The sequence below is a fragment of the Maniola jurtina genome, chromosome 13, assembly GCF_905333055.1.
Source record: "Maniola jurtina chromosome 13, ilManJurt1.1, whole genome shotgun sequence".
In the NCBI taxonomy this organism is placed as follows: Eukaryota; Metazoa; Arthropoda; class Insecta; order Lepidoptera; family Nymphalidae; genus Maniola; species Maniola jurtina.
Window position 1 is genome coordinate 10,913,332 of NC_060041.1, and position 24,342 is coordinate 10,937,673.

At 39.7% G+C, this 24,342-nt stretch overlaps 1 protein-coding gene and 1 long non-coding RNA gene across 2 annotated transcripts in view; one reads left to right on the forward strand and one right to left on the reverse strand.

The window, feature by feature from the left end:
* The first annotated feature begins 124 nt into the window (after positions 1–124).
* On the forward strand, positions 125–13,927 carry LOC123870929. Its single transcript, XR_006797183.1, has 3 exons — positions 125–242; positions 12,608–12,611; positions 13,918–13,927. It is a non-coding gene; the product is annotated as an uncharacterized LOC123870929 (long non-coding RNA).
* The window catches only part of LOC123870909, a 43,201-nt gene continuing 19,200 nt past the window's right edge, over positions 342–24,342 (reverse strand). The window contains exons 31-51 of the mRNA XM_045914403.1: positions 23,813–23,914; positions 23,326–23,472; positions 22,630–22,775; positions 18,129–18,320; positions 17,447–17,551; positions 16,865–17,082; positions 16,090–16,189; positions 15,601–15,674; positions 14,538–14,736; positions 14,200–14,303; positions 13,403–13,556; positions 12,653–12,708; positions 12,258–12,414; positions 11,463–11,589; positions 8,084–8,193; positions 7,266–7,427; positions 6,297–6,395; positions 4,236–4,323; positions 2,786–2,886; positions 1,907–1,987; positions 342–1,288 (exon numbers count right to left, since the gene is read on the reverse strand). Of these exons, the coding sequence (XP_045770359.1) occupies positions 1,205–1,288; positions 1,907–1,987; positions 2,786–2,886; positions 4,236–4,323; positions 6,297–6,395; positions 7,266–7,427; positions 8,084–8,193; positions 11,463–11,589; positions 12,258–12,414; positions 12,653–12,708; positions 13,403–13,556; positions 14,200–14,303; positions 14,538–14,736; positions 15,601–15,674; positions 16,090–16,189; positions 16,865–17,082; positions 17,447–17,551; positions 18,129–18,320; positions 22,630–22,775; positions 23,326–23,472; positions 23,813–23,914 (2,606 nt within the window). The 3' untranslated portion in view covers positions 342–1,204. The remainder of the gene's footprint in view (positions 1,289–1,906; positions 1,988–2,785; positions 2,887–4,235; positions 4,324–6,296; positions 6,396–7,265; positions 7,428–8,083; positions 8,194–11,462; positions 11,590–12,257; positions 12,415–12,652; positions 12,709–13,402; positions 13,557–14,199; positions 14,304–14,537; positions 14,737–15,600; positions 15,675–16,089; positions 16,190–16,864; positions 17,083–17,446; positions 17,552–18,128; positions 18,321–22,629; positions 22,776–23,325; positions 23,473–23,812; positions 23,915–24,342) is intronic.

A 24,342-nucleotide genomic window follows, 5' to 3' on the forward strand; every position in this document is an offset into this window, starting at 1 on the left:
TCAGCTCTTTTCTAGTTACTGTAACTTTCACTTGTCGGGGGTCATAAATTTTTAATTTACATTGTATTTTTCATGACGATGATGATCATGATGGCGATGATTATGGTACCTAAAGATAATGATGATGATGGTCATGATGATGATGATGATAGTGACTAAAGGTTGAGTTTTTTAACTGGACTACGCCAGAAGACTCGCTTCGTCGCCCCTTCATTCAGCTTCGCCTACTCGACCTTCGTTTAGTTAAATAAATTAAATACGTCGTTTGATGAAAAGTTGCCTATGACAATTTCCTGAATGCAAGTTATGGAGGAGGCATTACTTCAAATAAAAGACGTCGATCAAAATGAAATTACTATTTTTTATTAACAAGCAATTTTAAACTTAGATACAAACAATTTTATATAAAAAAAACTAGGTTTTCGAAGGAAGAAACACAATATTGTACAGTACCCGGCAGGAAATATTGTACATCGACCCTTAAAAAGAGATACCGGTTTCGTAGTGTTGTCTCTGTCGTTGAACCCGACAAAAAGTCACATAGGTATGAGTGACAGAGACAACGCTCTACGAAGCCGAAATCCCTTTCTAAAGGTCGATGTACAATATTTTCTGCCAGCTATTGTAATTAGAGTTCCACAAAAACTAAGACGACGCTTCCGAAGACAAAGTTACTAAAATTATGCAATGGTTTCCCAATCAGTAATCACAAAGATCCGCACAGACAATAATAGTTTAACGACCTTAGAAGAAAATCAAAATAGTATAAAAGTATATAGTATAATAGTATTATTATTGTGTGCTTTAACAATACCAAACATTTGGCTGAATTTCCGCGCGTTTTGTTCCTATAGGTACCTATACGTACTCTATCTACGGAAAGAAGTTAGTATAGTAGTACTATGATATTATTCTGTGGTATAGTGCTCTCTCTGTTACGTAATCCCATACAAATGACAGAGACAAAAATGTCAGTAGGCGTTAACCATTTCGAGTCACCAATCAATCACAAACGAAACTATGTCTCCGAATTGAATATCGAATGTTTTTTGAAAACATATTTGTGATTAGTTGGTAACTCAAAAAATGGTTAACGCCCATTGAGGTTTTCGTCTGTCATTTGTATGGGATTACGTAACAGAGAGCCATATACTAACTTCTTTCCGTGGATGGAGTATAATAATACCTAGATATAAAAAATACTCTATCTTTCGTGTTGATTCAATCGACGAAGACTGGTGACGTCCATGCCAAATATTTCGAATTTGGCCGGTTCTTCAAAGCGAACCTAAAATAAGGAAAGATTTAATCAATTAAAGTAGTCACTTAATCACTTGAACATCTTTTCATGACTAACCCATCGTCAGCTCAGTACTGAGCGCGGATCTCTTCTCAGAATAACAAAGGTTTTGGCCATAGTCTACCACGCATTGGTAGACTTCACACATCTTTGAGAACATTATGAAGAACTAAGGAAGAACTCTTAGGCATTGCATTTACTCACGATGTTTTCCTTCACCGTTAAAACTAGTGATATTTAATTTCTTAAAAGGCACATAGCTCCGAAAAGTTAGAGGTGCGTGTCCGGGATCGAACCCCCGACCTCCCGATTAGGAGGCGGGTATGTCATAACCACTAAGCTATCACGGCTTAAAAGCTCGCGAAGTCATTGCTCGCGACACGAAAATTGAAATACTTAATAATAATTATTATTATTATAAGCCTACCTCTAAAACTTTTTTTAAATGTTTTTCCTTTTTTGTTTTGTTTTTTTTCCTTAATATTAAGTATATGTACATATATTGAAATAATTAGTAAATTGTAATTAGGCATCCGTAAAAAAATTCTTTTGAAACCTTGACAAGTTACTATGCAGAATATAATGACTGGAATTATAGGTACCCACCTCTTTAGAGTCGTCATTTTCCTCGCCTTGTTTAATTACAGGAGGAATGTTGGGTCCCAACTTTTCAGTTAAAGTCTTAATCTGGAAGAGTTTCAGAGATTTTAAAAACAATGTTAATATGAACATTTTTAATACTTACTGAATATTACCAAAGTAAGTAAAGTAAGAACTAAGGTTGAGATCTATAGAGCGCACTTTGACTTTGCTTAGACTTAAGACACTGTTAAAACGAGACAGCGCTATATCGTTGACATAAATCTGTCTCGTTTTAACTGAAACTTAAGTCTGAGCAAAGTCAAAGTACGCTCTGTAAATTTCAGCCTAAGAACTGTACGGGAACGGTGTCTGTGTGCTCGAACCATAAGTGCGCTTTGCTCCATACAAACCCATAGAAAAGTGCGCGCCACGTTGCGCAGCGCAGCTCAAGTGTGTTGGGACCTTTAACTATGAAATAAGCCAAAAATTCATAATGTGGAATATTTCGTCTGTGCAAGCCTTTACTATTGTGAAGAGCGCGCGCGCGCTCGATTGCGCATAGAGGCACTACGGCACGTCCGTAGCCATCGCGGTCTACAAGGTCAAACATACTGATCAATGATGTGTTATGTTTAGTCTGTGCAAACCTTTACCTACTGTGCGTCCACACACTGCTTTACTCGCGCAATTAATCGCGACGCGCCGCACTGGGTCGCTTGCCTTTGCAACGCGATGGGCGTCAAAACTGTGGCAGCGTGCGCGCTATTGCATACTTACCGACAAAATAGGGAGCGATGGGCGTGAACGAGGAACACGCGAGTAACGCGGCCACATACGTCTCTGCCTCCGTTCCTCGCTTCTTCCCATGCCGCACGGGCAATGTGTGGACGGAGGGTTACTTACATCAGGGTACTGTGAGAAGCACGCGCGCGCTCGGCCGCGGCACGGGGGCGCTACGGCGCGTCCGTAGCGGTCGCGGTCCGCAGGGTCGAACATGTAGTACCCTGGGAGGAAAGAGAGGAACATAATTGAAGTCAAAAAAATTAGAGAACCTTTTTGAAGTCGGTAAAAAATAAATTATAATTTCCTTCTTAAAAACTTTTAATTAAAGTGTCTTCCAAAATTCGTAAAATCAACGTCCGCTGTCAATTTTAAGTTAACTATTTTGATTTATTGATTTAACTAAAAAAGTACGTCAAATCACATCAAACATTTATGACATCACATCTATTTATTTCATACAAGCTAAGCATACTAAGCAAGTGTTTTGACGTTTGATAAAAAGTCGCTGATTTGACTAGTAGTCATCATCCCTTTTGCGCCTGTAACTAATTACGTTGTACATACGATGATTTTTAAAACTCACCTACCTAATTTAAGTAATTATTAATTATACTGCGCAAGGCACAGTGCGCACGTAATAATAATTAATTTGGCCAGTAAAAAAACTACTGACCAGCCAAGTGTAACTTACCTTTCTGCCGCCAAAAACATTATGCTGCAAAAATTTATTACTAACTGTAAGGGCATTGGCTTTTTTTTGGCCACCGAATACCTAAATTTTAATTTTAATCAAAAAGTCAATTAAATTAGGTACCTACCTACTTTTTTATTTCACCAAAATAAACGTGTTGAAGGCTAAAGACGATCAAGCCGCGTGCTGGCAAGCACATGATTTTGCTTTGCTTGCTCAAACAGCTTGATAAGCCCGTCAAGCAGCTTGATCCAGCAAAAGACACTTGTCATTTTTCGACCACTGTCCGAAAGTTGCGTCATGCAAAAACATAATATAATCGCATCAATCACGGGGCAAGCACGTAAATGCTTGACTCAAGCATCAAGCAAACATTGAAAACGTTCAACATGCTTGGCTCAAGCAAAAATCTACGCGCTTGCCATCAAGCCGCTTGACCGTCTCGAAAGCCCTTTAAAAAAGTCAAGACATTATGAGATGTGCTCTGAAAAGCTATTTGACCTCATTCCGCCCTCCTTTTTCTACAACCGCACCGCACGCCACCGCAAGCATTTTCACCCTCACCACCTGAGTGCTTGGTACACTTCGACCGCCCGTTGTGTCAGATCCTTTTTCCACGCACATGCAAACTGTGGAATCAACTCCCATCTGCTGTGTTCCCACTAGATTACAACGTGGGGTTATTCAAGGGGCGGACCAACAAATTCCTGAAAGGCCGGCAACGCATCGGCGGTACCTGGTGCAAATATGTTCATGGGCGGCGGTAATCATTTAACATCAGGTGATCCGCCTGCTCGTTTGCACGCTACTATGTAAACGATACTTCCGTTTAAGCGCTACGATTCCACAGATATTCAGACAAAGGTGTTACATAATTACCTCTCGGTGTTCTAAACAGTGCCACGGCAAAATCACCACAACCAGCGACGAAAACACCAGATCTCTCTTCACGGAAGAATTCTGTTACCTATTCAAACAAGATTTATTTTGCATGAGGTAAATTGGTCATAAGGCCTATAATTGCGCATCTCAGTGGACATGCAGGACATAAGGCAGGCAGTAATTAGAACATTTCAACTAGAGGTGTCAAATATGGTTAGATTCCTATATCATAATATTAATGTTTGTTACAGAAAAATATTGAATATTTTTTACGTTAAAATATATTAACTATCAAAAAAAAAAGCCGCAAGCAGAAACTTGCATGCAAACGATTTTCAACCTTATTGACATATTTCAGAAAACCACATATTAGCAATCTATGAATGATACTGAGCAAGAATATGACAAAATAACAACTTTCTCGTTACCGTCAATAAGGTCGAGAATCGCTTGCACCTGTTTTTCTGTTGCTTTCACCCCTAGCGAACCATTATACAGATTACCACCTTAAAAGCGACGTCTGGGAGGTGTCATAGGAGGTTCTGTAGAAATATATTATATCACTTTAAAAAAACAAATAATTTTTATTTTGTATTTTTATACTTAAATTATTTCTTTTCATTATTTTTTTTTATAAGAATCATCAAAAAGAAGTGAGAACTTATCGCCGGCGCACTACTGAGCACGGGTCTCCATTTCAATAACACTCAAGTAATAAAAATAGTACCTAACACGATATACTAGTACCAACAAATTTCAAAGGCACTTGTAAACCTTTACTTCAATAAGTACCTACAAGCATCACAAAAATAAATAATAGATTCTGTATTCCTTGTTAGCACCCTTCAGGTTCAGATACGGAACCCTAAAAAGCATGACAATAAAGAAATCCCGAAAGACGTATAGTATATGGTAATAATTTTACTCTAAATACCTAGGTACCTATACCTACCTACGTATTTATGCAAAATTAAAAACAATTGGAATGATAAAGAAATGTCAAGAAGGTACAAAAAGTAGATAAGTTTACCCAGTTACCTATTTAAAAATCGTTTTAATAACGAGTTTTTATTTTAGCCTTCATCACGGCTAAAACTAATACAAAAATCGAACAACCCAAGCTCCAAGCACGCCGGAGCTATAACAGACACTCGGTTCCTATGGCTACCTCCCAGTTCCATCATGAGACCCTGGATATAATCCACTATGCCCACCCGGTTCCATCATGAGACCACACAAACACACACATTTCCAAAAAGACCAATACAATTTACGTACCTAACCTATAATAACAATTATGCGCGTCACAAATCTACAAAATCAAGTAACCTAATCTGTGTTAATATCAACTCCGAATATCGAAATATGATATTATTTACATTCAGTATTCACCCACAACCAAGTTCACAAATAAATAAAACTACTGTCCTGATTGAATAGCAAAATCGAAAGAATCTATTTGATAAATGAAACTACCGAGGGGCGATATTCCAAACGAATTAAAAACCAACGCGTAGCGATAGAATATAATATTTTATCGCGTATGATATTCGCTACTGATATCGTGTGACGTAGATCGTAGGTCTATCTTTGGCAAACGCCTCGTCAAATTTAAAAGCAATTACTAATAGAAAATGTATTGCTTTAAAAATTTTATATTAAATATGGGGTTTAAGGAATATCTAATATCCTGAATATTTTTTTATATTGAATATGTATTATAGATAAATTATTTTTTGATACCACTAATTTCAACTGATTAGAACATTATAAACACAATCCTTATACCTACCTACTTGTAGTTTTAGTGATTTACTTTATATTTTGCAAACCCGCAATGTAAAGCGTGCAAACCGCCCCGCCTACTAACGCATCTATCTACGCAACGTTCGTTGACCTCTAGCGTTAGTCAGATGTTTTATTTGCGATTGCAAACATTAAAAAAACAGGTTTTTAAATATAGAAATATGTACTCAGCAAATGCACAGCGATTGGACAAGACACTTGAGCATGGTAGTTAAATATTATTTTATTAATGTATCTGTATAAAATTATTACCTTTTCAAGTAGGTCACTATCCACCGCGCCCTTCTGTCGAGACTTATACACAACAACACGGCACACACAATTACCAGGTGTATAGAATTTGCGTAGAATCTGAAAGTTAAACGGCAACAAAGCATTGAATACATTGAAGAATAACCGGTATTATATAAGAGTACATATTTTTCTTCTTATCCGCAGGAAACCTGCATTCATGATGATATGTGGGGTATCATTGTCTAGATTGAGTAGAGTACGAATATTTTTTTTATTCTTTTCATCTTAAAAAACAAAAAATAATCCAAATCGGTCCAGATGCCTTCGAGTAATCGGGGAACATACATAAAAAATAAACAAGATTCCAATGAATTGAGAACCTCCTCCTTTTTGAAGTCGGTTAAGAATGAAAAAAAGAGGGCCGTCAAAGTCGTCAGTTTTAGATCATTTTTGTGATGGGTCTATCACAAAAATTAAACTAGTTACGAATATAAAATTTCGGTATACTATGTACCACATACTGTATTTGAACAACAAATACTGAAAACAACAGTTCATGAAGTTGTTTGTTAGCTTTTTGTAAAAAATGTGCGTTTTTTTGGGCACACCAAAGCAAAGGGGCATTTTTTTGGTTTTTCTTTCACGGTTTGTTGGGTAGCTTGGAAATTAAATTATCACACTAATATTATAAAGGCGAAAGTTTGTATGTGTGTGTGTATGTTTGTTACTCCTTCACACAAAAACTACTAGACGGTTTTAGCTGAAATTTGGAATGGAGATAGATAATATCCTGGATTAGCACATAGGCTACTTTTTATCCCGGAAAATCGAAGAGTTCCCACGGGATTTTGAAAAACCTAAATCCACGCGAGCGAAGTCGTGGGCATCGGCTAGTATTAATCATACATCCAAATTATGTTTATCATTAATCATTATGCACGGAACCCTAAAAGAGCGAGGCCCGACTTGCACTATGCCGTTTTTTACCTGTTCAATATTAAGTATTTTAGTTGGGGGTCGGAAGTGCAGATAGCTGTCCTGGTAAAGTTGGTCTCCGCTCTCCAGGATATGATCGAGGGTGGACGAACACCATCGACACACATCTTCCACTCTCGACATAGCCACCGCCATCACAGAACAGGCAAGAGCCTGTTGAGGCAATATCAAATTCCACTGTTAAGGCGACTCTCTCACACATTCTAATCATTTATTTCAATGATTGTGAAAGAACCTTCGGGCTCAAAATGTTGGATTCTAAAATTTTGAATTCTCATAATGTTTAATTTACAAAATGTTGAATTGTGGAGTCGCATAAATGATGAATGCCAAAATGTTGAATCTCAAAACGTTGAATTTGCAAAATGTCGAAACTTAAAACAGAGACACAAGAATCGGTTTGAGGCGACCAACCCCATCCACCTCCCCAAGGTCCCCCCACTCAGACATGGGTATGTTGGTTGTTGTTTAAAAATCAGATCAAATTTTTAGTGTTCCGTATACCTCAAAAGGAAAAACGGAAGCCTTATAGGATCACTTTGTTGTCTATCTGTCTGTCTGTCTGTCATACCCGAGTACGGAACCCTCAGTGCGCGAGTCTGACTCGCACTTGGCCGGTTTTTTTTAAATTGTATCTATTCTTTCAAGGGGTAAAGAACCAAAATAAGAAGTTTATTCCGTTTTCTAGATAAGGGATTCTGTGCAAACAGGCATATTTAGAGTAAATTAGTTTGCTTGTATCTGGTATGGAGTGTTAGGGATGTGCCTATAGGTACTGGAGCACCAGATCATGTTAGATGATTTCTTACCTGATTACCACGCGAGGCGAATGGGAATTTGCGACAGCACATCGAATGTTGGGCAGAGAGGAACTGTGTTCCATCGTTGAGAACCAGCCAACCGCTGGTGTTGCGTTGACCTGGACGACAAAATATTAGATAAGTATGTTTTTAAAACGTAGCCTGAGATGGACTGCAGATGTGTTTAGCAGAAAAATCTAATTTTTGACAGACGTCGTGAAAATTATTACGTTTTCTATTAATCCAAATCTAATATCATAAATTCGAAAGTGTCTGTCTGTCTGTTTGTCTGCTAGTTTTTCACGGCCCAACAGATCTACCAATTTTGATGAAATTTGGTGCAGTTATGGTAGGATGGGTATCCATAGGTGGATGGTCAGCTTACATCCCAGGGAAGGACATATGCTACTTTTTATTCCGGAAAACCTAAGAGTTCCTACGGGATTCTTAAGGTCTCGGCACACATCCATATGTGTCCCTTTCCGATCGGTCGGAAAGGGATCGTAACCGTAACGCCTTTCGCCTCGCTGTCAACCAGGCGTCAACCTACCGTATGCACGTAACGAAAGCGTATCAGCAGCGCCTGTACGTCAACTCGGCTACGGCTAGGCGACACCGCGCTTACGCCTCGCCGCCCGCTGGCTGACCTGGTTGGCACCAGATCAGTTTGAATCCAAACGTTAAGTGTAGCGCACGGTTATGTCTTGGTTTACAATACGTGAATTGGCTATGATAGCCATAGCACTTGATGAAGAGAAAAAAGAAAATAGCAAGAAAAAACGAAGAGATGTGAGCTCGGGTACGGAGAGACGTAAGCGCGGGGACGATGAGCCGTAAGCGCGGGAATTGCAAGTTCGGAGCCTGTTCCGAGGCGAGGCGATTACGTTATGATTCCGATTAGTGTGCGTTGCAGTAGGGAGTTTAATACAAATCATTCTGAACGGCTCGAGGCGATACGGTGACGATCCCTTTCCGATCCCATATGTGTGCCGAGACCTTTAAAGGTCCATCCAAACCAATTTTTATATAATATAGCTGAGTTTAGGTGGTTATCAAAAACCTCCATTCCACTTCGTCTGTTTGCGTTGGTCCGTGGTCCTAAGTTGAGATCTATAGAGTGCACTTTGAAATCTTGTAGACACGTTCTAGAAAAATATGTATCTGTGTCTGTGGTTTTCTAGATTTCTCTAAGAATGTGTATTTTTAAAGTTTCACAGGCTCAAATAATTGCATACAAGTCTTCGAGCCGGTGCAGTGTAGTATAACTTTGGATCTAAGTACTTAGGTACCTATTACAGTAATAAAATGTCATCGCAACAAAATAATAATGGCTAATAGCTATGCTAATAGTGCGGAAATTCAAACACTCATTCTAAATCAATTTCTTTATACGTTTTTCTTAATTAATGCTTAACCTTAGGGTGCGCACTGACCAAGAGCATTCGCTTGTAATCTAACAGCTTGAATTCGAGCGTTACATCAATGAGTAGGTTGTCATATCGGGCATTGAATTGCGTACTTTTGTAATAAATAGGTACCTAATGATACAACTTCGTTCATTGCTGTAGTAGGCACCGACTTACACGTACTGAATTACAAGTATACTGGATTTGCTATTGACAACTTAATTTAAAAGCAGCTCGATTATTTGCTATTTTGCCGCTGATAGCAACAGTGAGCGTCATGTGAGCGAGTGATTAGACATCTGTCAATATAGTGTCAACACATAGGCTACTTTACAGTGTTAATTTTGATATCCGGTTCGCTTGGTGGGGCGATTTGAATCAGCTCAAAAAATAACTTTCATTTTGTACGGCACATTTTATCTAGCTAACGATACCTATCTCCATAACTGTGCGTGTAAAACCACGAATGTTCCTTGGATCATTAGTTACTGCACCATTGTCACAGTTATAAAATTAATTGTAACGAAACCTCGAGGCTTCATCAACACGGCAGGCGTCAGATGTAGGCTATGAAATGACTAGGTATATGACATGCGGCGTCGTAACAGCGTGACAAAGAGTTTTAAATCCATACTAATATTATAAATGCGAAAGTGTGTCTGTCTGTCTGCTACCTTTTCACGGCCCAACAGTTTAACCGATTCTGACGACAGAGTTAGCTTATATCCCGGGGACGGACATAGGCTACTTTTTATCCCGAAAAATCAAAGAGTTCCCACGGGATTCCTAAAGACCTATCCGCTCAACCGATTTGTATGAAGTTTGGTACCGAGGTAGCTTGCGTCCATGTTATTGACATCGACAACTTTTTATCCCGAAAAACCAAACAGTTCCCACAGGATCTTTAAACCTACATCCACGCGGACGAAGTCGCGGGCATCCTCTAGTACTACAATATTTATTCTAAAATATTTTTAAATATTTGATTTCACTTCACCCCTAATGCTATGAGCATTCAATTCCTATCATTTGTCAGATGTCGATTTAGAATAAAACCATTGTTTGGTACTACATTGCTGCTATATTGAATGACTATTTATGCCTACGACTTCATCCGAATGGAACGAGTACACAAACAAACTCCTGCTTTATCCCTTTAGGGATTGAATTTTTAAAAATCCTTTCTTAATGTATGTCTACGTCATAATAGCTATCTGCATCAAACAGCTCGATCAGTCTAGGAGTTTGAGTTGTGCATTGATAGATAAAATATTTTTCATAGAAAACCTTCAATGATTTCAAAATAAATGTCAAATGAGCTCGGTGACTACATTCAGTTACATTGAACACAGAGTTCGCGAATCAAACCGCTCGCGCTGGTCAGTGCGCACTCTTAAAATTTGTATGCAATAGGTACATTTGCATTTTTTTTTGTATATTCATCCATGTTTTGTATTCAGTGGTTCAATAAATTAATAATTCAATTAACTGCCGGTCAAATAGTCGTTCAACTCTAAATTATAAATGCAAATATCTGCAAATTCGAGTTCATTGTGATGTCATAGTCCACAGACCGACTCGATTCTTTTATAAACGTGGTCGAATGTGATCAATTCAAATATGCAAAAATAGCTTCCATGCTTTATTTTAAATGAAAAAACAGTATATTAGCATGTTAATCATAACTAATTTTCCCTATTCTCCTCCAGCCCACTCGTTTCTCGTCGCTCGCCAACTCGTTACTAGTTTTTAGCTCAACTCGTTTCTCGTTAATCGTCGGCGGTCGGACAACTGGGCACGTGAGGATTTGCCATTAACTACGTACCTACGTACCATCCCGTTGCATGATCCGACGACATGACCAAGCTTGCTTGAAAAACTTGGATGAGGCTCTCCCAACTCGGGAAGAATGGCGTGCAATTGAAGAGGCCTATGTGTTCGATATATGAATGGATAAATAAGAGTTAACAAAGAAGATGTACCTTTGAATTTCCCATCTTCTTTGTCCTTCTTCTCTGAAGCTCTTTGCGCATCGACACATGTCGCACTGCCGGGAGGATGTTTTCTATCCTTCTCCGCAGCACGACGTTTCTTACCATCTATGGTAACCTGGTACAAATGTTAAAATGCTTAACAAACTAGCTTTTGCCTGCGACTTCGTTAGCGTGATTCTACCCTAGAGCATTCGGGGACACTGTTATTGTATTGTACTAAGCAATGAGCGAAAGAGTTTTTAGAATCGGATCATTAGTACCGGAGATTGCCCCCTACAAACTGTAAAGTAAAAATTGCAAACGACGTTTGGAATTTAGCCTATTTTTGGCAAAAAAAAAAAACATTTTACACAAAATAAGGACATGTGAAATTACTATGAAGTAAAGCGTAACATGAAGTTGATAATTTTTCAATTTTCTAGTTTTTTTGAAAGTAAGTATATAGCTTACTTACGCACGCAAAATGCCCTAAAATAGAGATTTGTCAAGGGACATAACTTTTAAATAAATAAAATTTTACTATATTAATTGTTTTAAGGCATAGATAATGGAAAGATAAATCGATATATGGATTACTTATACATAGATCTAGAACAACAAAGAATAGAATAAAAGGTATAAATAGAATAAGATACGTTTGTATCGAGAAGTGTGAGGGAAGTGTACACTTAAGAGAGCCATGCCGAAATAGCCTACCGACGACGATAGACTTCAAATACCCTTGAAAATAAATGTATCTACAACGTAAGACAATATAAAGAAATCGCTAATTCCTGAACTTACTTTGCTAGTAGCTGGCACAAGCTTGACACCAGGCGGTGCTCGAACCAAGGGTGGGTCAACGCCACCTAACTTTTTAATAGGTTGAACGGTTACAGCCATCGCATATAGTTGGAAGTCGTGCTTTGGCCGTTCCACCACTGGTATGTTCTGGAGGTAGCTGAAATTGTATGAGTCATGTAGCAACCCCGCTTTGGTACTGCTATTATAGAAATTCAATTCTCACTCGCTCTTTTAGCTATATGTGTCAACTGTCTTGTCAAAAAAAAAAACGGTTCACCTTTAAATTAATCCTATCCTAGCTCAAGCTTTACACTTAGTTGGAGGGGAAGGAGGAGATTAATCAAGATAAGGCTAGTATATTTTTTTTACCAAGTAAAAATTAAATTTACACTTACGCAAACGCCATCAATTTTGGCGAAGTAAACGTTAACACGCACGCAGCTCCATCGTCCTAAAATACACACCCTAGTATACATATTTTGCGTAATATTTAAATAATAAAATTTGTATAAGCCATAATAATATTACGACTAAGACACCAAGAAACTGGTGGAAAGTGAATAAATGAAGACTTACGACCGTGCGTTGTAAAATACCTTCAAAGAGACCCGTATCCAATGGAAATACTGAACTGATAAATGGATGAAAATATAGAATATAAAACTTGCATTATCTATTATCTCTCTAGTGTGTGTGTGTGTGTGTGTGTGTGTGTGTGTGTGTGTGTGTGTGTGTGTGTGTGTGTGTGTGTGTGTGTGTGTGTGTGTGTGTGTGTGTGTGTGTGTGTGTGTGTGTGTGTGTGTGTGTGTGTGTGTGTGTGTGTGTGTGTGTTTGTTACTCCTTCACGCAAAAACTACTGGAAGGATTGAGCTGACATTTGGAATAGAAATAGATTATACCCTGGATTAGCACATAGGCTACTTTTTATCCCGGAAAATCAAAGAGTTCCCACGGGAATTTGGAAACCTACATCCACGCGAACGAAGTCGCGGGCATCAGCTAGTAATCACTATAAATCTATGACGTAAGGAACTTGGGATTCATTTATTCAGGTGCGTTTACGTAACTTAGAAAGGATTTACAAGAATCGTGCTCGAACGAAACCGGGGTGGATCAACTAGTGTTGCAATAAAATTGTGTCCTACCTGGGCATCAATCCTTAGCCCCGTGGGTCCACACGCGTGGGGCTCCATCATATAGTAGGGCGGAGCGCCCGCTACGCGCCATACCGCCACCGCGTGCGGGATCGACCACAGGATGCCGTGCGTGTGCGTCTCAAAAAAACGCTCTAACGCACATCTGGTGAGTATGGCATCATCTTTATTTTACCCGATTACGAAAAGGTTATAATTATTTTTCCCTAGAATCTATCTTAGTTCTCTTCGTATTATAGGAGTTCCTCTCACTAATAAGGAATTCGTATAAGAACCAGTGGGGTGATTCGCTAACTCAGTCTTTAATGATAGCCACTCAGCTCGTTTGACATTGGTTTGTGCATTGCTACTTCACTGGTTGATATTAAAATAATTTTTCGCAGAAAATCTTCAATGGATTAAAAATAAATGCCAAATGCGCTCGGTGGTTATTATTCAGTGTTAGACACTGAATTAGCGAATCGGTAGGCAGAGCTGACATACTCGTAAGTCAACGAGTTGCAAAGCTGAGGTAGCAATGGGAATCATCTAGTTTAGAGAACCGGTAGACGTCGAGGTCTCGAAGTGTTGAAATAGCGACCCTCTTTTAAAACCGGACATCAACTGGACAGGTGACATGAAGCGCACATGAAGGTGGCAGAAGACGTGGCCCAAGACAGCGGTACATTGTGATAGTCCTTATTATATATAGACGTATGTTCAGCCTCTATCGGTTGACATCGACAACTACAACTTATCTAATAAATAAAGATCCTTATTGTTCATGTATCGTTGAAAGTTCAATTTACCTGACCGTCATTTCCGTAGGAGTTTTCTGCTCCAGTTTACCAGAATACACTTGCTGCAAATCGTATCGCACGTAGTTGACGCCCAAAACGAACCGTTTCAAAACCTATAATAATAAAGAAATCCTCGTGCTAAGTGGTCAAGTATGTATCAATCTATTGGACGGATGAGCTGCTCATGCAGATAGCTATTATGAAGTAGATATTCGCAAAGAAAGGATTTTAAAAAAAATGGAACTACTAAGGGGGTAAAACAGGGGGTTAAAATTTAAGTAGTCCATGTGAACAAAGTAGTGAATATGTAGTCTTAATGATCTAAATAAATAGGTTGAGAACCTCACCTGTAGAGGAAGTAGCACATCTTCTCCAGGTCTAAACTCATATCCCAACGAGCCCAAGGACTTAGTAAACAACTGGCAAGCAACAGCCAGAACTTCGTCGACGGTATTACGCGTCCATAGATGAGGACGTCTCACATGAGACATGCAAGCTCCCACTAAAGCACCGCATGACGATTGGAGGAGAGCATCGCGGGTGAATCTAGAGTTTCATACAAAAATGATGGTAGGTATGTTAGACTATAGACTATATATCTAAACTTAAAATATATTCCTGGTTTAAAAGGTAATTTTTTTCCGATTGATTAGTTAATTTTCATTATTGCAGAGAAAGGCAAACATGTTAGATGATTTAACTTTAGTTTTAATATTAGGTACCTATTCCACGTAATAATGCGCCTTACTCACAACCTTGAACGAGAAGCTGGAAGAAATCTCTGTTTAGAGATAAGCATTTCCAATGTAACTTAGTTTATCATAACTTTGCAACTACCTACAATTTTGGTAGGATAAAAATAAAAATAAAATAAATATGTTTTATACTACTGCAATCCCGTGGTTATAGAGACCTTTCAAAATACCTCATTGTCAACCCATCTTCGGCTCACTTCAGAGTACGGGTCTTCTCTCAGAGTGAGAAGGGTTTTGGCCATAGTCTACCATGCTGGCCAAGTGCGGATTGGCAGACTTCACACACCTTTGAGAACATTATGGAGAATTCTCAGGCATGGAGGTTTCTTCACGATGTTTTCTATCACCGTTAAAGCAAGTGACATTTAATTGCATAAAACGAACATAACTCCGAAAAGAATCTAACTCCTAATAGGAGGTCGGGATTGAACTCCCAACCACCGATTGGGAGGCGGACGTCCTAACCACCAGGCTATCACAGTTTACAAAAACCTATTAGCGTAATAGTTAATACTTATTCCATATCAATCCCACCATATTGGCATATCAATCCCATTATTATCGACGCAGGTATAGAAATAAAATGTATTCCAAAACATTCTCATAAACTCTGAAGTCTACACGTTACAGCGCTATTAAATTAATTCTTCCTCACTTGACTAAATCAGGTGGTCGCGATCCTCGAAGAATTGTTCGACCTCGAGCCGTCTCGACATATGCAGTCAGAACCTATGGAATTCATAAATTGATTATTGCATCGAAGTGACATAGCTATGAAAAAATAAATAAACCCTAGCAAAGTAATTAACAATCTTGGCCTCTAAACATGTTTTTAACAAATTATCTAAAAAGGGGTTTCTTTTTCAAGTTAGCTGACATATTTTGGGTCAAAATGACGACGACTAACTACGTATAGCAATCGCAGGCTTTTGATCCTTCAAATGCATAATATTATCAGTAAAAAATTACATTTCACGAACTTAGCCTCAAGTAAATTTTTAAGGAGCAATCTAAGGAATAAGTTTGACTTATGGCAGTTTTGTATATAGGTGCAATCTGAAAAATCTGCCTCTTCAATCAGGTTCTCATAACGATTGAACAATCTACTTACCCATCAGTAGGTAAGTACCTTTACTTTACTAACCTTCCACTCATATCCTTCGTCGGGAACAGCGCCTTGTGCAGTGACTCTGGTCGGAATTTTCGACAACTCCCAGAACACTTTCACTGATGATATTGAGAACCTAATAAAAACACGTATTGGAGATTGGAAACTTTAACAATACTTAAGATTCCGTATCTAAAAAGGAAAAAGGAACCCTTCGTAGTCTGTGTGTCTCTGTCCGTCAGTCTGTGATGTCTGTCAAAAAAACCTATAGGGTACTTCCCGTTGACCTAGAATTATGGGCAATTAGGTAGGTCTTATAGCACTAGAAAGGAAAAATGCGAATACATCACAAAAAAATGTGTTCATGAACAAATAATAATTAGTATTTTCAATTTACCAAGTGGCTTATCATATCAAAGAGCTTTACCTGTACATTCTCCTTCCAAGGACTTTATCATCCATCCCGTGCTAATGACCCACTCTTCTCGTTAGTTTGCAACTTCTCTAAGTTTTACTACTTAATTTACAACTCTTCTACCTACTGAATCTCCTTGGTCTATTTTACCTTGTAATTAACTGATTGTCTACTCCTCTATTGGTATATTTTCAGATTTTTTTAAATCTTTATCTGCATACATCACTCATATAATGATACTCGTATCAACTGAATCAATATTTTTCTATACTTAATCTCGCCATGGTTAAGTAGCTATGGTCACTTTAATTCTACTCTAATCTATAGGTACTTAAGTATATTATGTATTTCTAATTATTAATCTTAGACTACTCCGTTACTGGCAAGTATCAATACTTGTTGGAGCCAGGTCGTCCCAACTTGTCCATGGTAGCTTTGAGAGCGTCGGTTAGTTGATCGACACTCGCAAACAGTATGAGACCGGCTCCCCCACCAGGGGAGATACGGCCGGCTGGGCCGACCGCATGAGGCTCCCACAGGCAGAAGGCCTTATCATCCGCGCCGCGCCAGAGACCCACGCAATAGTCTTTCGCGCATAGTACACCGTATTTGTGCTATATATAGATAGAAAGTTTTTATTGCATATAAAAACAAACTAAACTAAAACTGAGTATAAAGACACTAAAACTAAATAACATGAAAGGAAGAGATGAGAGTGAGGAAATAGAGAGGTCACCCCCAGAGGTCGCGATCACGTATCACTGTTCATTTCCTCACAATCGAAGTGAAAAGCAAATTGTGTTTATAACTCCGCCATAAAATCCATTTCATGTACATGTTATACAAGCTGAGGCCTTAAAATGAACTAAAGTGACACTCGGTTTGATCCTGAATCGACGATATACCAAATATTAGGATAGGGATGATGTGAAATCGAACAAAAATAGTTGTCTCGTCTAGGTAGTCAATAAAACATACCGTTTCAAAGAATTTCAAAATGGCTCTATCGAGGTTCAGTACGGCGCCAGTAGCACCCGCTTTGAGATCTCCTTGCACGATGTCGCCGTCTATTTCTAATTTTATCTAAACAAGTAAAATAAAAACTGAGTAAGTTAAATAATAAAACTGTAAATTAGTATTTTATCTATTTTAGGCGCTTTGATTAGCTAAGTTTTCTCCTTTGTCGCACATTGTAACATTTTCAATGATTGTAAAAGAATCAATACCTCTTCAGCTCGTCGAAGTACTATAAACCATAAAATTATTATAAGTTTATTTTGAACATACATATTTTTAAAAATGAAACATCACGCAAAAGTAACGAAGCTAACCAATAAATTGAAATTTTTCTGGTTTTTAAAGGATTTTTGGATCGAAAGCTTCCTTGTGGGACCTAAATGGCAAAAACTAAAACGAAAACAACATTGAAAAACATATAATTGACTGGGCAATGCCAATATAATTAAACGAGATGTAATACAAGATTTTATATAGTATAATGCGTACCTATGCGTATATATCTTTGCTTTCTTAGGGAGTCATATTATGATTCCTCACAACTTTTTTACACAAATATGATTATGATAATGATATTTACATTAAAGATATGTACCTACCTCAGACTTTTTTACACAAATATGATTATGATAATGGTACTTACATTAAAACTCGTGACATGAAACTCCGGTTCAATCTCAGTAGGAGTCAGTCTGGGAGGAGCGGCCGCTCTCGGTAGAGACATGGTGTAGAGCCGGTCACCGTATTTCAGTATGGCGTCTATGAGTTGCGGCTTCCAGTGTATGTAAGGCTCTATGTGGTCTACGATTATGCCCATAACTGCATTAGCTGCATCCTGGCGAAAGAAATTTTAATTTTTTCTCAATTCACATCGAGTAGATACCTACCCTAGACCTGGAATATTTTACTAGGGCATCATACTTCAGTATGTATCAAAAATGAATATGTCAAATATGAGTATGTCGGTGGGCGCCGGCACAGACGAAGTCCATACTTATACATATAGTTTCCCTAACTTGTAAATAACTACAAACTTGACATTGGCTAATCAGTGTGTAACGTGGTGAAGCAGTCGATGGTTCGTCGGCTACTCCGCCACGTACATTGATTAGGATTTATCCTATCGAGGTTTCGGGGAACGGGGGTTTCGAGGAATAAAACCCGGGTTACTATCTAACGTGCTTATTTATTTACAACCTTAACCTATCTTGATACCGGCTAGTTTTATCTACACTAGTTATCGACCACGCGGGTATATCGGCGCAGCGATCCGAAATGCTACAGTACGGAACCTACCACCCTTCTAGCGGTGCGGAGCTCTAACGTGTCGCGGGACTCTAATCAACGGACGACCGAGGGTGGGTGTCGCGCGCGCGAGGGGAGAGACGGCGGAGCTGGTTACGGGGCAACGGGTTGCCGCGTACTCCAACACCTCCAGCGTCTATCCTGTGGTTGCGTCTGCCCGAGTTCCCGCGAGCCGACACAGTGTCCACAGAACGACTGACTGCAGTCGGCGGCCGCGGGCGTTATATACCCGCCCGCGGGTGTCGGTCGGCGGGAGGGCGGCGCGGCGGCGTCGACTCATCACGCGTTCGCTGCGTGGCTGGAATTTTCCATCATATCTCGTCGGTGCGGGTACTTCGTGCTTGCTTCGCTACATCCTCCTCCCGGAAATGGAGACTTTTACCTGGAAAAGTCACAGCTATAAAAACAGAATTCGCTCCTGCAGCCCCTCAGCCGTTAACCTAGTTTCACTAATATATTTATAGGTTAATTTTACTTTTTGCCTAGTTGAGGGTATTCTGAATTTAATTTGTATTATCTCTTTTCCCCTTGTACCCTTTGTACTGTTTGACTGTAATTTTTTTTTTTTTCCGATACGGGTAGTTTCTGATTTACTTCTTGTGGCCAGTGATCTACTTTTCCACTGGACGGGTTGTTTCGGTTATGATCCCTGATTTTTGTTCATTTCGCGTTCACTATTCTTCATCTTTTCGGTTTTTCGGTGTGTGGGTGTTTTCTACCCTTTTATAGTGGACGGATCTTAGCGTATGTCACGGTGTTTTCCCCCTTTCTTATGGTGTATTCGGTGTCCATTTTGATTATCGGCGTGGTAGTTCCATTGTACTGATTTATTTTGTTGCATATCATGCGTTGAACGGTTAATAAAGTTTTCATTCCCCCATATCTTGTTAAAATGCATTCTTTTAGGGCGTTGACTACCACGCTCGTCGTTGCAGTCCTCAAGTCTTTTATTTCTGACCGTTTTGTGAATTTGTCGTGAAAAACGATGATCCACTGATGTCTCTTTGAGGAGCGTGGTAGTGGGCCGATGAGGTCTGTTGTGACTACCTCCCACGGCTCTTCCGCGTTTTTTATGCACATTAGTCCCGGTTTTCCGTTTTGTGTGCCTTTTGTGTTTCTGACATGTTTCACAACCGTTTACGTATTTCTTTACGTCTCTAAAAATCCCGGGCCAATAATAGCGTTGTGCTATTTTCTTAAACGTCTTTGACGTTCCTAAGTGTTCGGTATTTGGTTCGTTATGGTTATATTTTAAAATGTTTTCTTTATCGGAATGTTTTATGCATAACTTCCATTCGGTTGATGGATCTAGGTACCCTCCGTATCGTGAGTTTCTTATTCGCCTATATAGCTTGCCGTTGCGTATGCAGTAATCGGTTTGTAACTCGGGTGTCTTCGTAACCTTTGCTAGCTTTTTTGTGTACCAATCCTTCTCTTCTACTGTCGCTGTGCATACGTGGTTTCGTGACGCTTCGTCGGCTTTTGTGTTTTTTCTTTTTGACCTTGTTCTCTTTGCTTGTTCGAACGACGTCTTCCATCCTATTGTGAGTCCTAGCCTTTTCAGTAAGTCCATGCCCATGATCATGACCGTCGTCGATGGCAAATATACAACCTGATGTGACAAGACTTTTCCGTTTACCTCTAAATCTATGTTTATGGCTTTGTCTGTCGTTATTTGGGATCCGTCTGCCAACTTTATCGTTGTCTTCTTTTTGACTATTCCCTGGCTGTATTCTTTAATCTGGTCCATAATTTCTTTATTGATGTATGTCTTTGTCGAACCTGTGTCCACGAGAGCTTTAAATAATTTTCCATGTATCTTTACTTCGGTGAAGGTCCGGTTGTCTTTTTCTGTATGCGTGTGTGTTGTATATGCTTGAGATTTTACTTTGCTGGATTTGTCCGCTTTTTCTTCGCATTTTGAGCTTGACTGGTTATGTCTTCGTTGCAATGGGCACGTCGGTTTTTCATGATTTCCTTTGTCCCGGTTTGCGTTTATATTTTCATAATCCCCTGCCAGTTGTATGAGCTCTGTGATCGTCTTGAAATCCTTTCTTCTAATGTAATACTTGTAGTTAAACCTCATATTGTCATATATACGATCTAGTTTTTGCTCTGTGGTCAGTTTTCCATATCTCCTTATAAGAGTCTGTATGTCGGTCAAGTACTGCACGAAACTTTCCTTGGCTTCTTGATGCCTATTAATGATTGTTTCCAGAAGGTTCTTTTCGTAGTTCCTAGGGTAGTAGTATAATTTGAAACATTCTATGAAATCCTGCCACGATTTCCAATCATGTTTATTGTTTCTATACCACAGTGATGCTTGGCCTTGTAGGCATCTTGGCATGACGTGTATTATCTTGTCTTTGTTTACTTTTAGAGTATCGGCTAATTCTTCTACCCTTTCTAGGAATTCTACCGGATCTTCTGTCGTGTCGAACGTTATATCCCAGCGGGATATCGCTTTGTCAAACTCCTTTGTTTGATTTTCGCTTGCCATTGTGCAGTCTTGGAATAGGTTATTTATTTATATATTTATTTACACGGTATCGGATTATTTATAATATTTATTTATTTTATACGGTACGGAGATTATTTCTTATTTATTTATGTTATAGGGTACGGAATTTATTTTCTATTTATTTATTTTCAACGGTACGGAGCTTGATTTATATTTATTTATTTTAAACGGTACGGAATTTATTTTCATTACACTGTACGGGGTTCTTTTATCTCCCGACTATTGTGTATCTGTGTTTTTGTGTCTGTCTCCCCTTTCTGCGTGTTATCCCTTCGGTAGGATGCTTGTTCTTGATTCTATCTGCCCGAATTGCCGCGTGACCGACCGACCAAGAACTCGCATCCGATTCGCGCTAACTTTTTTCAAGATAGTGTCCTATGTTTTCCGGTCGGATATTCACCCTTGTCGTCTGCCCGAATTTCCGCGAGCCGACATTTGCAAGAGTTTGTATCCGTTTTTCTTTTCAAATTCCCGGTTGCTATTACTTTCCCCGTGTAACTAATGTTTCTGTTTCAATTTATTTTATACGGAACCCGGATGGCTGATATTTTAAATTTTTACAATTTTATACGGAACCTTGACGCGTGATATTTCGCGACGCGGAACCCGGACGGCCAGGTGGGTTATTTACGTGGGCGCCAAATGTAACGTGGTGAAGCAGTCGATGGTTCGTCGGCTACTCCGCCACGTACATTGATTAGGATTTATCCTATCGAGGTTTCGGGGAACGGGGGTTTCGAGGAATAAAACCCGGGTTACTATCTAACGTGCTTATTTATTTACAACCTTAACCTATCTTGATACCAGCTAGTTTTATCTACACTAGTTATCGACCACGCGGGTATATCGGCGCAGCGATCCGAAATGCTACAGTACGGAACCTACCACCCTTCTAGCGGTGCGGAGCTCTAACGTGTCGCGGGACTCTAATCAACGGACGACCGAGGGTGGGTGTCGCGCGCGCGAGGGGAGAGACGGCGGAGCTGGTTACGGGGCAACGGGTTGCCGCGTACTCCAACACCTCCAGCGTCTATCCTGTGGTTGCGTCTGCCCGAGTTCCCGCGAGCCGACACAGTGTCCACAGAACGACTGACTGCAGTCGGCGGCCGCGGGCGTTATATACCCGCCCGCGGGTGTCGGTCGGCGGGAGGGCGGCGCGGCGGCGTCGACTCATCACGCGTTCGCTGCGTGGCTGGAATTTTCCATCATATCTCGTCGGTGCGGGTACTTCGTGCTTGCTTCGCTACAAGTGTTAAAGCCAGACGAGAGAGAAAAAAAAAATTTGGATGGAAATCATGAAAATATAGGTAAGTGTTACCTGATTATCCCTATTAGGTTGATCAAGGAAATAGTTTTCGTTTTGCGCCACTCGACCACGAACAGATGCTACAGCGCGACCGATGCGGATGAAGTATTTGCCTATCGCGGCATCGTCCAACGGATCTATGAGAGTGTCTCCACTATCTGAATACAAAATAGTTATTTATGTCAAGTTTGTTAGGGGACAAAGTGATTTTTTGTTCCTTGAGGGCGTTATTTTGAATTCCGAGCGAAGCGAAGGATTCTAAAGTAAAATCCTGAGCGAGGAATTCAATATACGCCGCCGAGAGCAAAATATTTTGGCCCCGAGTGACGCACACTATTTTTAACCGACTTCCAAAAAGGAGGTGGTTCTCAATTCGGCCCTTTTTTTTTCTTTTTTTTTCGAGGTTTCTGGACCGATTTGCAACTTTTTTTAAATTAATAGTAGAAGTTTTCGTGGTGGTCTCATAAAAAATTCTGGATTCAACTCTTTAATCTTGTTGCTGCAGGGTTACTGTTCGCCTAAGTTATCAAGATTCAGGAAGTGTTCATAATGAATTTATATCCTAAGTACCAAGCAACGACTTCATGCTTGGACTCCAAGTTTCAACTCCTCAAACCTGATGATGCAGGGTACAGCACTCCTAAACTTTAATGATTTAGGAACTGAGGATAAGGAGGAAAGCAAAGCATTTATGCATCATTAGCTTACCTTCTCCTTCACCACCTTCTTCCTCACCGCCTTTGGGAGTTCCAGATTTCCTCTCCTTCAGTACAGATGTTAGCTCATTGATGATTTTGACTGGGTACAGTTTGTATGGGGCGAGACATTGCTTCCTGTCCAGAGGGCCTTGGGAAGCTGAACACAAGAGTTTACAATAATGATTTAACTTATGAAATCCTTACCATAGCTCGGTCAATTAAAAAAATCGATATCAGCAACATTTTATATATTTTAGATACTCAAGAAAGACTTTTAAGCTAGCACTGGTAAGGTTTATGGTATCTCTAAACTAAATTGACAAAAAATAAGGTTCTACGTCAAATAAAACAATTATAGGCGGTGGTATCGTTACCAATTTTTTTAAGTTGTATGTGATTGTTGTGAGTGTTGATTGACACCCCAGTGGTGTCATTCAATGGTGTCGTTGACAAGACATGATTTGCTTTTTAGGATTTCATCGTCAAATTAAACTTACTCAGTTTGTCAATAAACTCTCCCGGACTAGCGGCAACTATCAGCACAGGACACGATTCAGGCGGCACAAACTCGGGCACCGGCTCGGGTTGCTCCTCACCCTCTGTAAACAAAACAGACCATTGCAACTGCAGAATCTGTTTTTTTTTTTTCAGCAGTCGCTTCAGGACTGGGTGAACGTACATATTTCAAATTTCCGCACTGGCGGCAAGGTGGACTGTGGCCTAGTGGTTAAGGCATCGGTTGCTATTCCCAGAAGATGCAGATTCGAATCCTGCCCATTCCGCAATTTAGAACATGTATTTAAAAATTATACAGGATCTTGTTTTCGATGTTGTCCCCCTTTCACCATTTCACCACCGAACCGGAAGACGTCGGGCGAGTTTCCATGCCTATGTCGTCGACATTCCATCTACACGCACGAAACGTTTTGCGTCCCTCATTATTCGTCATACGCATGGCTGAGGTTTGGAATACTCTTCCGCGATCTGTGTTTCCTACCAAGGACGATCCGGGTATCTTTAAAACAAG